General features: G+C 36.4%; 1 protein-coding gene across 1 annotated transcript; it reads left to right on the top strand.

Annotated features, from left to right (window-relative positions):
* The first annotated feature begins 592 nt into the window (after positions 1–592).
* Positions 593–15,388, top strand: LOC129569556 (innexin inx1). Its single transcript, XM_055448479.1, has 6 exons — positions 593–6,487; positions 9,971–10,084; positions 12,199–12,354; positions 13,695–13,865; positions 13,939–14,120; positions 14,210–15,388. Exons 1-6 carry the CDS (start codon positions 6,239–6,241, stop codon positions 14,439–14,441), a joined length of 1,104 nt encoding a protein of 367 aa, XP_055304454.1. The 5' UTR covers positions 593–6,238; the 3' UTR covers positions 14,442–15,388.
* The last annotated feature ends 1,328 nt before the right edge of the window (positions 15,389–16,716 follow it).

The raw sequence follows: 16,716 nt of genomic DNA, 5'->3' as shown, positions 1-16,716 counted from the left end.
TGATTCAATTGACAAAAATGTAATAGTGTCTATTTTCCATTTTCCATTTCGTTTCTTTTTTTTCCAATGTTTTGACATAGAAAAAGACAAAGTCTTAAGCGAAAATAACCAGAATTATGTTTTACTAAGAAATATTATGTCAATGAGTAGTAAAGTCATTCTGTTCATTGTTGCCAGTTTTCTGGTCGCAAAAGCGAAAAGAACGTCAATGTCTCATCATCATAACTTATAATTAGCAATAAAAACAATGGAAACTCTTGTCTCTAAACATAAAGCGAATTGTGCGACCATAAAAGAGACACACCATGCAAATGGCTGGCTCTTAGTAATAGTAGCAGTGATCTTGATGCATGTGTATGTGTTAATCGATCGTGTTCATATGTGAGAACGGAGGCAGATATTCTTGAACCAAGACTACATGAAATTTAGGTTAAATGATAAGGTTAAACATTCAATGTGTTTTTTGTTTCAAATTGAATCGCATTGTTGAGCAAGTGCGACCAGTCAATTCGATTCTCTTATGCTATTCATGCAATTCAATACTGCAATCTGCATGCATATTTTCCAAACGTATTGTTTTAAACGAAGCTACGGTGCGACAATCAGTCATTTAGATATTTAAATAACGGCGTTAGAATATACAATTTGTGGCTGCGCAAATGCACGTAATGTGCGCATAAATCGCAAATATTTTGATTTGAACGTGCGATGCAACGGTTTCTATCATTCTTTATGAATTTATTGAAAATTTCAATTGCGATAAAATAAATCTCAACAATTTAAGTGTGACTCAAATTTGAAGTGCTAAAATCAACATCGGTTGGTTTCTGTAAAACCAATAATTTCTAAAAGCAGCCCATAGTTTTTTTTTCCGCAAAGTCAAAAGTGTAGAGAATGATAAATATTCCGAATCTCAATGGAAAATACTGTAGACGAGACAGAAATAAATAAGAAGTATGACAAACAAGTTGATTCCATCGAACTCATGTTATCAAAAGTTTTATTGACATACGGTCAGTCCAAACAATACGAATTTATTGAATATCAATTCAAGTCTGTTACAAACAGTCATCGCAATTAATATCGTTCATTCCAATTCATATCATTTCTTCAAACAGTTTCTACAAAAATACGCTTATTCAAGCTTATTGCGGAGCAAATATTATTGGTTCCAATGGGGAGTGAGATTATGACTCCCGGGAGGCAACGTACAACACACTTTTTTAAACTGAATTGGTTCCTTTGATGCGATTCTTCGAGTTTCAGTCTAAAATTCACTCTAACCAATCCAAACTTACTTAAATAATGAAATTCGCGCCCTAACAATCCCATTACGCGTTGTTAAACCAAGTTAACTTTGTCTAAAAAACATAGGCAAGAAGTCATCACCATCAGCCCCCAAAAAAGCTGTCCAAGTCATTAAAATTATACAATGTTGCGTGTATACTTCCAGCGTTGTAAAAGTGAGTCGTTGGCAGTTTACATAGATTTTACAGTTTACTTAATTTGGGCCAAATATAAATAGTGTTATTCCCACTTGAGAAATGACTGTAATTGCTGTCATGACAGCAAATAATGAGACTAAGCGATTGCATCGCGGCGGAAATCGCAACGAAAAATAACAACCGAGCTGGCAATCAAATAAATGTATAATTTATATTGGCAGTTTTCGTGTGTTTAACTGGAAGTGATTGTTGAAATGTGTTTGGGTAAATATGAGAAAATGGTTGTTGTCACAACGAAAAACTGAAAATTGAATTGTGAGTGAAATACAATCTGAAATCAAAACACACCAATGTTCCAGGCAACTATTTGTCTATGGATGGCGTTGTCGAGTCATCATCATCATCGACGCATGTTGGATTTGCGTGCAAACATGCCGTTCGAAGCCGTGATTCATTAATTGAATTTCCACTTTGTCCAAACTTTCACAGCTGCTCCCCGGCCCTACTGAACCACTTCCAACGAGAAGTGCGAACTAACAACACAATCATATAATTAGAACCTGAATGTATGTAGTTCAAATGGTGTTAAAGTTTCTTCGCACATCAACACCACAAATTCGGTCACAACGCTTCGAGTTTCTCCGTAAACTAGTTTTTCGTATGGATGATGATCAGCCAGCGTTTAAATCATACAATAGAAATTCGTGTTTGCGGTTTTATAGATTGGAATACAATCAATTTGATTGATGCTCAATGACAGTGATCAAGAAGTCGAAATAATTAAAGACGTTAGGCACAGCCAGCCAGACAATCGAATCGGTAATATGCTAGACAGTTAGATACTTTGCCAAATGCCATTCAAATGGCGCGATTTTTTGTTGGTGTGCCACTCAATTGGATTACGATCACGTTAAAAAGGTAGATTTGTGAATGAACATCTCTTTTTCGCCGCCGTACGAGCTCTTCTAGGTATTTATCGATGTTCAGTGACGATCATACGATTCAATGAATATGAAATATCATGACTACGCTGCAAAAAAGTTATACTGCAAACAAACCGATATGCTTTCGTTCGAAGAGAGAAACAAAAATATGGACTCAGTTTTTTTGGACGGCTGTTTTCGTGTATACCGTGGTGTCACATTCACTGTACAGCATATTCGATGTGTTATTATCTTTAGCGGCTTTGCGGTCATTTGATCGTCTACGTGGAAAAGATACCGAAATGCTGTCATAAAACTTATTTACGATGTTATTCCATTGCAATTCTTATTATGTCTGGGTGGTTCACTTTTTTCGGGCTTTATAAACACATTTCGAAAGGAGAATGCAGCGACTAAATTACTGAATTATTAAATTTTTTTCATGAGATTTCTTTTGTCAATCGAAAATCGATTGATGGGATTAATGTAAAATAAATAATCCGCACTTACGGTTCATTGTCCCAAATTCCAGGCGGAATAAAGAAAGGCAACAGTTTAAATGTGACAAAACAGAGGAACGATTGAAGAACAAATTCGATCTGTGATTCAAACTGTGGGAAAATCTTGGAGAATCCTTAAAATGTTCGAACAATCAATTATGTTGCTTTCACATTTATTCGGTAGTCTCATTATCCATTCCACGTTGACCGTTTTCAGAAAAGATTTCAATGCATATGCGGGCGTCAAGTGAACTACCTCGTTTCATGTAAATGCCAAACCACAAAAACAAGTTTTAAGCGAGACCGAATATTAAATGATGTAGATCTTTTCACGCACGACGGAAGAAAGTCGAGATCTCTCACATACACACAGACCCACCAAATGGAAAAACTGAACTGCGTACAACCAAACAAATAAACAAAATTTCGAAATCTCTTTCAATCTCGCGCTCTGTGAATTCATTTTTCATTCCGAAGCGGCGAACGCGTATTTTGATGAAATCTGTGTATTGCACAATTTAGATCAAAGCTTGTTTACAGCACACTACTTAGGTCTAAGCCACAGAAGAAAAAAACAGATAAAATATTTTTTTGTATTGTGAACAAAGAATGAGCGTAGCAAATAGTTCTAATGAAAGAAAACAAAATACGAAATATTTCGGGCATTGCATTCATTCGACCATAAATGGCCCGTCGGAAATGGCTATTGTGTGAACTGCCTCTTATAAATATGAAGAATATAGCAAGAAGAAGTTGTCTGAATTACAATCCGAAACCAACATAGAATAATTGGTAGGGACGACTTTTTTGACCTGCTTGAGCTGCAGCGAGCAATTCGTTTGCCGTTTGAATGTGAACCGGAAAGATTCTTTTGTTCATTACAGTGCAGAAGTCCAAAAGTATTGCGCATAATTGGAAGTTGCATTTGTATGTTGTGACGCGACAAACGATGTACATTGGGGAATGTGTAAGGCATTTTCGTTGCGTAGTGCGTAGCATAGAATAGATGACAATAGAAAACGCGTACATTTTCGTGGTGCGTTCATCGACATCGACACGAGTGTATGATGCAATAGGCTGTAATGAATACGTAACAACGCACATAAAACCGTGTGCAGTGTAAATGGGTCCTTTTCTCGAAAATTCGGAGCGATTCAAGCGAGATGGCCGTAAAATGGCTTTCGTTTTTATCTTGTTCGACTCAGAATCGTCATTCTAGATATGCGCAGCTTATTTCGCATGGCTTCTCCGTCTGATTGAATTCTTTTTTCTTGCAATTTCTAGGCTGTGAGACAGTGAACAATATCAGCTGTTTATTATTTACATTACGGAATCGCGTTACCAATGGCAACGCCAACAAATATTCACGCGGACTGACACTCGACTGCGTTCTGTTTACTCACAAACGAACCGGAACATTTACGCTCTGGAATTATCGCATCGTAATTTCATTTTTATTTGCGCCTATTATTTTCTACTTTAGAAATAGCGCCGAAAAAATTGCTCGAAAATCCATTTACACCAGCAATCTATTTTTTGCCAGTTTATTATGTGCCGTAAATGATGATTCGGCTCATTCGTCGACGTCGTTTCCTCTTTGCCGGCGAAAAAAGAAGAACCGCTCAGAATTGTATGCTTGCGTGTTCGCGATTTGTAAAAATGGGTATGAAACAAAAAATACGATAATGATTAGTGTGAGATGAATGGTTGGCGAAAATATATCCATGTGTTTAACTCTATCATCATGGGAATCTCAATTATTTCGACTGTTATTTTTTGTGTTTCTGTACTTCGGTGAGTCTCGTGAGCGGTCAAGAGAAAAAAAAATCTGTGTCCGATTCAGCATTTAATTAAAACGGATCGCTGGCTCTCTTTCACTCTGCCGTAATAAATTATGTGCACTCTCCGTTCGCATGACGACCTTTTTGTTCTTCGTATCTCGAATCGGCCGACACAAATGCACATGAAAAATTTCCAAATGAGATTTCATTTCGTGCCTACGGATTTTCGTTTCTCTCTGCATCGTTTTCTCTTTTTCTCCCGTATGCTAGGTTTGTATTCGAGCATTTCGTTGTAATTGAAAACGTGTCGCTACAGAATGCATTCGATGTTTAGGCTTTTGTCTTGGTGGCTGCAATTGCATTCGGATTGCACCAATACAAGCGCACGCGTGTATAGCGTGTACGTGAGAGGCATGCTAAAGTTCATTAAATATATATGTTCGTGCTACTCACCGTAGCCGAAACCCGTAGGACTGACGAGAGAAAAAAAGGTCTATTCAACATATATCGCATTTGTTTATACGGTTTGTGCGTGTAGTTGACAACGTGTACATATATTCTCGGTTCACATACACAGCGTATACGTATACGAGCGACATCGTTGTATGGGTGCATTCACATTGACTTCATAATTTATGCGTAAATGCGTGCGTATGTATGTGTGTGTATCTGTGTGTAATTTGAAGCAACAACTAACAACGATTGATGCGAAGAAAAAGCAGCAGCAGCACAACAACAGCAGCTACGTCGACGAAAACCAACTTATAATAAACTAAAAAGCGGCAGCAAATACACGGGAACACAGTTTTTTTTTCTCTTCTCTCTTCGCTCTTCTTTCTGTTTCTCTGTTAAGAGCTATAAACGAAGTGAACATACGAACGAACAAAGCGTCGCGTTGCTCAGAATCAGAGAGAGGGGAGCCTTGCAAACAGTTCCATTACATGTTTTATGGTAGTAACGTATCGGAGTAAATCGAATACAGTACACATTTACTTCGATTTGACGAGTGAGAGAAAAAAAACATTTTTACGCGCGCACAGCGTATAGACCGAATGGGAATCGACAATTTTTAATCGAATATTTTCGATTATTCGACCGAATTGTGTTCAATTTGATTGCAATAGTTGGTGTTTTGTGATACGAATCGAATTTTCGTGTATTTCAACATCAGTGGTGAACATTTCATTGCCAACGGGACAGTCAATCGTGGGCTATACAATCGGACAATAAACCATAAGAACAATAAAAGGTGTGAATTGAAAAGCAAACTTCGTCATTGGTATTCACATCTTCAAGAATATCTATGGAAAAATACCAAAATTCAACACATTTTTCTTAGAATTCGTTCAGTGTTTAGTTATTTCTCTCGGGAAAAGTGTACAGACCATTTCGAGTGGACAGTTTGATTGCCGGTTTGTCAACTGTCCAAAACGAGCGGTGGCATTTAACGCGCACCCAATCTCAACATCATGAACTGAAACTGAGTGTGACATTTTATTATTTTAAAAACAAAATCACCGAATTTCACGACGAACGAGAACGCATTTTTGACACTGGTGTAACGGAATCGATGTTAGGAACGATCAATCATGTATAAGTTACTCGGTGGACTCAAAGATTATTTCAAGTTACAAGAAGTGACAACGGATAATGCTGTATTTCGGCTGCATAATCTATTCACAACGGTGCTATTGCTCACCTGCAGTCTAATCATCACTGCCACACAATATGTTGGTCAGCCAATTTCGTGCATCGTTAACGGTGTACCACCACATGTGGTCAACACATTCTGCTGGATTTCCAGCACATTCACAATGCCTGACGCCTTTCAACGACACGTAAGTCTCATCACTACGGTGATTTTTCGTTGTCCTCCTTCTACTCAACAGATTTTAGATGATAATTTAATGAATGAAAACACCATGAACATCAGCATCCAATTTAATTTACATGTTTTAACCCAATTTACCCTAGCGGAACAATGTGATGACGTCGGTTTACTCTATTGTTCATGCTATGACACGCATTTTATGCAATGCGTTTTGCAACCGATTCAGATCGGCACGGCAAATGCCGTCAGTGCCAGTTATTCATGCAATTTATTGAATTAAATCACACAAAGGCTCAGTACAATTGTTGTCAATGGACCGCGTTCCGGCACTATAATCGATTACACATTTGAATCGCACACAAAACCATGTACTCAAAACTACGTCTAATTTCGGCGATTTGGTTTCCATGTCGTTGAACCCCAGTTGACAACGCATTCGACGGCTAAAGCGTCAAAATCTAAACATGTTTAGTGAATTTAGCGATAGGAAAATGATGAAGAAGTAGGTTGCAGAAGCGCTAAGCCAATATTATGATGCGTAAAATGTAAATAAACGAAAGCGATTTTCGGTAAATATTTGTCATGTCACAGTAGATTCACTGCACAGTGACGACAAACTTGAGTTCATCTTGTCATAACGATGATGTAATCCGTGACAACGTGCTTTGCTCCCTAATTTCAAGCGCTCACGTCTTACAAACACTTCTCTAGAACAATGGGTATTATTAGCTTAAAATTGTTTGTCAATTTTGTTGTTCTTTTTTTCTATCAAAAGAAAGAAAAAAAAACTCACGATTTTGCATTTACATTGAACAGAACAAAAAAACACATGAAAGTTACTTCATTCACCCATTCTCAGATTGTGAGTGTGAGTGTGTGTGTGTGTGTGTTTTTTTGCTTTCTCCGTTGTTCTAAATAATCACGTACAACGTAACATTATAGAAAACAAGACACAAGTGAACTAAGCACAAAACCAGTTTTGGCGGCATGAGCTAGCGTAAGAACGTATCGTTAGTCCACAGTTGCCTGTACACCAAGATATGGGCTTACGTGCACGATTCGACATTTTTACCAAATCACGTTCGAGATTCAACCGTCGAACAGTTCAACAAGTGAACCGAAACTTTTCAACATTTTAACGATCCTTTTTTCTATCGCTTTACTCACTCGAACGAACGTCACTTTTATCGCTCCGACATCAATTAGCCAGAGATGGGTGGGCTTAATTCAAGGGAAAGAATTTAACAAATCGGAAAAAAACCATTCAATACGATCGAAAGGAAATCGAAGGAATGTCTGGAAAAAGTGCTTCTGGTATTTCTCATGTTACTTCAATGAAGATAGTTGAAAATACACTTGAACATTTATCAGTAGACGATATGGTTGTGTTTTAAGTGCCTCTTAAATAGATTCGAAATTCCCATAAAAATTACCAAAACACATTCACATAATTGTGACAACATCCATAACTGTTATGACGATTGTTAAATTTTCTCAGCATACAAAAAGTCATCCATAGCCAATGAGCTCATAAAAAAAAATTATTATTATCGCTACCGAAAAAAGCCCACAGTTTCACAAAAGATGTTTGTTTTGGTAATTATGAAAATGAGACAGTGAAAACCAAACGAAAAACACAAAACAGTAAGAAAAAAAATCTCATTAAAATCGCAAGTAAATTCATTTTTTCCCCATTTCAATTTGTAATGCACGTGGCATGCAATGACATTGCCGAAGCAATCTTAACATGTATATTATGCATGATTGTTGGGAGGATTTTTGTTCACGAAAACCGATGCGAAGAGAATGATCAATTCGATCGAACTCTTGCAGTGACAACAATGGACAGACCTTTGTCATAGTGCACGACATTTAAATGTTGTGTGCGAGCCATTCCAAAGCGTTACAAGGTCAAAACTCAATTCTCAATTCAAAAATGGGGTTCCATTTCAGTCTGAATGTAATTGAGTTGTAACTCACCATTAAATCATACATAGTCCAATCGTTTATCGGAACAATCTGAATAGCAAGAGATTATTGGCATTCGGAATAAAACAAGGTGAATTAACGGATGATGATGACTGTGAAATCGTGTCGACCAACAAACACCATTTGATTTCAATTCAAAATCATATCATGCATTTCCTGCGAAATCCACAAGTCAAACATTGCTTTTCACGAATCGTGTTCGATTTACATGCTTCAATTAGCATTGCTGCTTTGTGGTTTTTCGGAACAGATTTAAACAAACTCATGAGATATTATCGAGTACACACTTCCGAAGACCCATTGAACTACTTCATACGTCGTTACTAATCACTTTTTAATGAAAATCCACAAATGAATGGTGCACCTTCGGTTTACAGACCAATTTCGTGCTAATTTTCGTCAATACAATGACATTTTATGTTGACTACGGCAAACCGAAATTGGTAGGTTTTCTTATAAATTTGAGCAAAAATTTCCGTTTTTTTCCCAAAAGATCATTAAGATCAACAATACCGCTGGTTTGGATACTTGAAGAGTTGAAAATAAAACTGTGGTACTTTTTGGAAGCGAAGAAACTCGCAAAATACCATTTACATGGAAATCAAAATGAACGTCTTCGTTGCCTAGACACAAGTCGGCGAACAAGTTGCTGCAATTTCGATGGGTGACGAGCATAGAAATTCCATGCATTTTGCTAGGCATTTACTCATTTAAAGCCAATTATTCAATTTATCTGATTCTCTAACTGAATCGTTTATTTGTTACCACTTGAATGTTATTTTCTCATTTCAAATTGAGACCAACTGATCGTTAAATTGAATGCTTCAACAAGAACTCAGACACACACTGTTTTGCGGTGTACTTTCCTTCTGTTCCAGCAGCACTGGTTGAAAAGTTCAAAAGCGAAACGAAGTTGAGCGCAAAAACGCTTCTCGTTGGGTGTCGAGTAAAAGCGGTCGAAACGGAGATTGTTTGATGATATACTGATGTTGGGAAAAAAAAGGTAATTTTAAAGCCTTGAATGCATCAACGCGAAAAAACAACGAGCGCAATTTAATTCATTCTTGACTAGCGTAAGTAAAAAAAGCACGACTCGAGCGATATTAATTGATTGATAAAGTACTTACGTAATTTCATTCATCAGCGTCGCAGTACGCGTAAAGTTTGCATGGCTGCGCTCAAATCGCACTGTATTTATTCATCTTGATTGTAGCAAAAGAGGAAAATAAAATCGGTGCTGCCTGTTTCCCTAGTTTCCAAGCAAAAGGCTGCATAAAGATAATTTTTCTTCTCTTACACTGTACAACGTGTAATTAAATGATACTAAATCAAAAAAAGAAAAAAAGTCTGAAATTTTTTTCTTCCATAAAGCGAATGATATGTTTTCTCTTTTTGGAAGTAAATGTTTGTGGTGCCGCTGGCGAAATGAAGCATATTTTTCGTGTTTCAATGTTTAATTCATTTTTTTCTCTGTCTTTCCATTTTCGGTTGGTCGTTGCAGTTGAAAGTTGGCGTGTCTGTGGCTCATCCGGGTATTGCGAACGACTTCAACGACGAAGACGCGAAAAAATATTACACATACTATCAATGGGTGTGTTTCGTGCTATTCTTCCAGGTAAGTGATTCATTTGAATTCAACCATTTCGGTGGAAATATTTCGTTTATAATTTTAGTGAGCATAAGATGTTTGAAGCTGTGAAAAGAAATAAAAACGAATACTTGGAGTTGTTACTTTTAAAATGTAATACAAGATACAGTATTCAACAGAAAAAAAACACTCAATTCACTCTCTTTATAAAGAGAGAAAAAAATCAGCTGAATATGTTTACAGAGTCAAGGTTCTGCTTGATCGTTTGTTCATCACGAATGAGATTCAAGGAAAAAGAATCTAGTTTCTATTTTCGATAGAAAATCCGATTTAATTGTATGACCGTATTAAATTCCCATATTAAATATATCCATCTGTCTGTCAGTCCAGTGCATTCGATGAGCTGGCATTTTCCCCGTTAAAATAGACTAAGCAAGACCTAGTTTTAACATGATTCTTACAAGACGCCCTATATACATAGCACGCGTGGCCACAACTCCAGTCACTGCTCACATTCGATCGCATCGCATTACATTTACGCGAACCAAATCAAAATCCAGTGAAATTCTACACACAATTGTGAGAGAATAGAGAGAAGCGCAAAAAAAAACATCAGGAACATGACTGCGTCAGCAGCAGCTGCAGATTCACGTGAGAGTATGGCACAAATGCACCAAATGCCATGTGAACTGGCGTTGAAATGTGATGCATGTTGATTATTTTCCATGAATGGGTTGATTGAAGATGAAGCCCAACCAAACAACAAGGAACACTTTCGATTGTTTTGTTTGCTCGCTCGCTCACTCCCTCGGTCTCTCATTCTCTCCCACATCCACGTCTTTTGCCATTTGAAAAGGGAAAACGAATCACGTAATTGAATCTGGTAAAAATAGCTTGTTGAGATATTTTTACACGGAACATGTAATGTTTATTGTTTTTTCGTATGTGCCGCAGCCGGTCTTACGCATGCGCGTGATAACAACGAGGCAGTTCAAAAGTTATCATCAACTTGTTTGCGGAACAACAGATAGAGCTAGAGTATTTACTAGAGCGCCTCTAATCTTTTCCACCGATAAAAAATAATCAAAAATATTTATGCTGTTAGGTCAATAAACGCGAAACGCAACACATGACGTCATTTTTTGCTACCTCAATTTGATTTTTTAAATTAAAAATAAAGATAAAATTAAGATTTTTTAAATTTATCACTGGAGTGATAAATCCACCTGAACAAGTCATAGAACTTGTTGTGTATTATGTGTTCATTTTGTTTCAATTGTGATTAGACAAAGGCCCCATAATGCACTTTGCCTGTTCATTAAACCATTTGGATGTCTGTTTGTGTGTGCGTACGAAATGAATATTTTATACGTATGTAAATCTGTAATCTAGACAATGAATCATTTTGTCATTCCAGCAGAAGTGTCCACAAGTTGTTGTGTGTTTCATTGCAACATTCATTTGCAAATGAATGGAAAAAACGTGTCATTTTCGTTGAACTATGCCTAATGACAAATTATAGGCCGTGCATACAAATTATTCGTATTTCCTCCAGTAAATAGTAATCAAAGCCAAAGCAGAAGTATACACAAGCACATTGTGTGCTGCATTGTTCTAAAATGCCGATAGTGTCCACGTACAACGTGGTTAAACCATAAAATACCAAACATATTCACATTGACATCGTGAACAAATGAACGGAGTTTTGTTTCTCTCGCAGGTGACTTTGGACACGATTCAATTAATTGAACGAGAGAAAATCCAAAAATGATACATAAAATCTAACTCCGATCTGTTCTAAATAAAACTAGTTATGCTTTGATTTGAAATGCACTCGGCTTTTCATCTGTCCAGTACAAAGTTGATAGTATGCCATAGACTGTGAGATTTTCAGCTCATTAAGCACTATTATGTCAGCATGCCACCTGTTTTTCAATACACACAGTCGTCGTCGATTCATGACACAGCTATTTACTGTAATTGTCGATGTAAGCATTTGAGTTTGCACTTTATGACGATCGATGTCAGTGGTAGGCGTACTAGGCCCGTTACTCGTTATTTGTACAACGATTCAATGTTGACATTTTTCAAACTGAAAATTAACATTTTTTTTCTTATCCATTTTTGTTTTGTATTTGCAGGCGATCGCGTGTTATACACCGAAATTTCTTTGGGATGCATTTGAAGGCGGCTTACTTCGGATGATTGTGATGGGACTGAATCTCGGCATTTGTCGCGAAGAAGAGAAACAAGCGAAAAAAGATGTCATCCTCAGCTATCTAACCTCTCATTTAAAGGTAAACAATTTTGTTTCATTCAAACACGATATACTTGTTGATTCTAAAGGGGAGACGCAATCGCAGAAGCTTTAAACAAAAAGCAGAAAATGAACATCGAGAGGGAAAAAGAGAGAAGAAGAGAAAAAAGCGAATGAAACCAACCACAAAAACTGTCAAGTCGAGTGGCATTTTCTTGCATGCGGTTAATCGGTTATATCATAAATCCCAATTTGTTCTCAATTTTTTTGCCGTCGATGGCAGGTACACAGATTCAGATTAACGTGCACGTAAAACGCATTTCGCGTATATCAACACAGACACACACACAAAGAAACAATTGCGCACGATTTGAGAGGCATGCAATTCTCATATTCAATGTAAAGAAGACAAAAAAACGATTATTCGCATTGAAGTGGCTGGCAGATTGTAAATCAATTCGGTAATTAGAGTCGAATACAACTATTTACCATTTGACAACTACCAGCTGCGAGATTTATTCAACTAATTTAATCCAATTTCAAAGGCGTTGGATTTGAAATTGAAGCACTTTGACCTTGTTCTTCGACAATAAATACCAATTTGCCTTCAATTCGGATTAAACAATTTGAGAACCAAAAATGTACGCATTTATTGATCTCAAAGGGATTACCTTGATCGCACACCTTTTTCAACACCCGCAAATTGAAGTAATTATTGACGGCATGTCAGTGGCACGATTGCGGTTGATTCGAATTTCTCGTTTGTGATCGACTATTGAAAGCAGATTAAAGGGACACATTCACACGTAGGTGAAATTCATTGAATATAGATTAAAATAAGCGCAATTAAATGTCTTGATGACACATACGTAACCGGCTAGATAGATGCTGAAAAACCTGTTGTCCATTAAAAAAATATAAATACGAATCATTTGCACATGCATCAAGAGCACACTTACGCCATTTAAGCGGAGAAACTAATGCTTGATTTGACTGCGTCCACATTCAATTACCGTTTTACAAGCGTTACGCAATGTTAAATCGATCGCAACCAGTTTCAATTTTCATTGATCGGCTGCTATCGAAGCAATTGAAGAAACACTAACACCAGACTATATATCTCTCTCTCTCTCTCTCTCTCTCTCTCTCTCTCTCTTTGTGTGTGTGATTGCTGCAATGTCAGTGCATTTATTGATCTTGATTGATTTTAAAAGCAGTATTAATTAAAGTAAATTACAATTTGAACGTAGCAATGAACAAGCGGTCGCTTCGAACAAGCAAAAACAAACACCAACCAATTAATTTTGAGACTTGCTTTTAATAGCATCCATTAAAATGTTTAAATTTATTGATCTTTTTTCTTCAATCATCATAAAATAGCGCCACAAGCTGTATGCCATTCGGTATTGGGGATGCGAACTCTTGTGCCTGGTGAATATCATACTGCAAATGTGGATGATGGATCGATTCTTTGACGGTGAATTCTTGTCCTATGGATGGCGCGTGATGAATCTATCGGATACGCCACAAGAACAACGATACGATCCAATGGTAAGTGATTCATTATTCTAGCCGTTGAATAGATGAAATGCATCTCTAAATGTCTTTTTCAATTCTATTCCAGGTGTACGTATTCCCTCGCATCACAAAGTGTATCTTCCACAAATATGGTGCTTCTGGATCGATACAAAAGCATGACTCGCTCTGTATTCTACCTCTGAATATTGTCAACGAAAAGACCTACATATTCATATGGTTCTGGTACTTTGCGTTGTTGTTCATGTTGATCGGATTGTTGATCTATCGGTGAGTTTCATCGTCACTTTTGAATATCAAATCAAAGCGATTCCAATCTAAAACTGATTTGTTCCGCTTCATTTCTTATTTTTCCGCAGCATTATGATCATCTCGATGACAAGCGTACGTACTAAGATCTTGGCTGCCAGAAACCGACTGCTTCCGCACGAAATGGCTAGGAAAATCTCACAGAAATTAGACATTGGCGATTGGTGGCTTATTTACATGCTGAGCAGGAATTTGGATCCAATCGTCTACAAGGATGTAATGGCACAGTTGCTCGAGCGTCTAGAGATGCGCAGCAATCATCAAAACGATGAAAAATCTTAGGAAATGCACTTAGGAACAAAAAAAAAAGATGAAAACAAATATATGCAACAACAAATTGTCATACACACACATTGAAGCAGCATTGCATGACCGAAAGACGAGATGATCTTCATTCATCATTTTTAGTGTCGAGTTTTTAATTTTTCTTTTAAAAAAATCAAATCAACATTCTGAAATGAGACTGTAATTAAGATTTTACATTGTTTTTCCCTTCGTTTGAAATGAATTGAAACATTCGTTCCAATCGCAATCATCACAATATCATGTAGAAAGAGAGCTGATGCAATACAAGTATTTTCCAATTCACGTCGTGCCAAAATCGAAAAGCCTTTAGAATAAGCATCGGCGATCAATCATCGGAGCGTTTTAGTTCGAACACACACTTCAAATCGAAATACGATTCTTCTTTATTCCGGCTCGTTTGAATACTCAAATTAAATAGATCTGATCATATTTTTTTTACACTAAACGCAAATTCAATCTCACAGAATTCTCCTTTTTTCATACGAAATTCGTTCACTCTTTCAATTTTAACCCGCTTTTTTTTAGAAACGATTCTGTGATTAACGATGTGGAGCAATGTTTTTAAACCGAAACAAAAAATTAAAAGTCGAATTAACGAATGAAGCAAAACTAGCTCATTAACAAGTATTTGATAAACGTACGCAATGTATTTATTTATGAAATCGAAGAAAAAGAACAAATTTCCAAATTGGCTATTTCGAATAGCCGAACACATTTAAATTAAACACAAAACACAAACTTGGAACGAACAAAATATCATTTAGAGCAATAATTTTTATGTATTCTAGATTAAGAAATTTTTGAACAAATTTTCGGTACGCATTTTTTTCTGAATCTGGAAAATCAATTACTATCGATTTTTAATAAATAAAAAGTGAACCGGTCGAATTGTCGATAACTTTTACAGTTATGGGAGAACAGAACAATGGAATACGATCAATTTTATACCTTCATTTGTAGCATTTACGCCCAATATTTATAGGTAAAAACATAAAAGAACAAATTGTGAATTCAATGGCTCAAGGAGTTCACATTTGAATGAAAAAAACATGAAATCAAATCTGAACGTGCTGAAATTTAATGCTATTTTTATAAATAAAAACTGAATTCACTAATGGGAATAAGAAACAGGTTGCTTTCATTTCATTTTTGTTTTTACAGTTTCTGCTGGACGAACAAACGAACGAGTAGATTTTGTTTCGAAAATCTTCTGGAATCTCAAAATAGCACCAATGGAGACGGTTAACTAGTTTTTTACTCAGTTTGCTCGAGCGGAATATCACTTTTCTCGAAAACTTGTTGAATGAATGACATCTATGCGTGAAACTTCATAAACTATTATCTCGTTTGTTCTATGATTTGTAAATTCACTTTATTTAGATAAAGAGGCTGTGATGCAATGGTGCTTTTATTTATATTTCTCCAAAGTTTCAACTACGAAACAAGTGCATCAAAGTGCATACATTATAAGTAAGGTACTACCTATTGATTTTGAAAAGTTCAATTTTTAATTGTTTATCTATATCATGTTCTTTGTATCCTCAATAGGCAGTCGTTTGCCTATCGATTAAATCTTTTGCAATAAAACAAAACTGAAGAATTTAACTCTCGAAATCTGGAAATAGAAAACATGAAATGAGCATATCATGGCAATTGAAAAAGTAGTGTTCTACTTCAAATTCTCACATTTTTGAACATTTCCCGTGTGCGATGAGTACCAGCGAAACCCTGAAGACAAACTTCCTTCTGTGCCATTGCAATGATCATTGGAATGTGTGTTTGAACATCTAATGGCAACATGTACCAGACAATCTCGTAAAAACAATCTCCAAACTGTTCGAATTGTTGAGTCATGAAATCGCCGAAATGACACAATATATAAAGAGTACTAAAAACTGCAATTATAACCAATGCAATGTTTAAAATGTTGGCCATATTCCCAGATGCGATCACCTTTGAGAATATTGCATGAAATTTCTAATACATTTATTAAATATCATTACATAACGAATAATACTTCATTGAATAGTGGGTGTATGAAGTTTTTATCCCTATTTCTTTCAAATTGCCGTATTAAATTGAACAATAACAATTCCGAATGAGGCTGCTGCATGCAATACCGATACAAAGATTAATGCACTAATTGTTTCCAAAAAGCGGTTGACAAACCTGAAACAATGCAAAATTCCACTGTTAAAATGTTAGTGATGTAAAGAACACTGGCAGAAATGGTACTGTTTCTTTCGTCCAA

Source organism: Sitodiplosis mosellana, unplaced genomic scaffold, assembly GCF_009176505.1.
Source record: "Sitodiplosis mosellana isolate CC-2019 unplaced genomic scaffold, AAFC_SMos_1.0 Smas_scaffold_1, whole genome shotgun sequence".
Classification (NCBI taxonomy): domain Eukaryota; kingdom Metazoa; phylum Arthropoda; class Insecta; order Diptera; family Cecidomyiidae; genus Sitodiplosis; species Sitodiplosis mosellana.
This window is presented reverse-complemented; position numbering and strand designations above follow the sequence as displayed.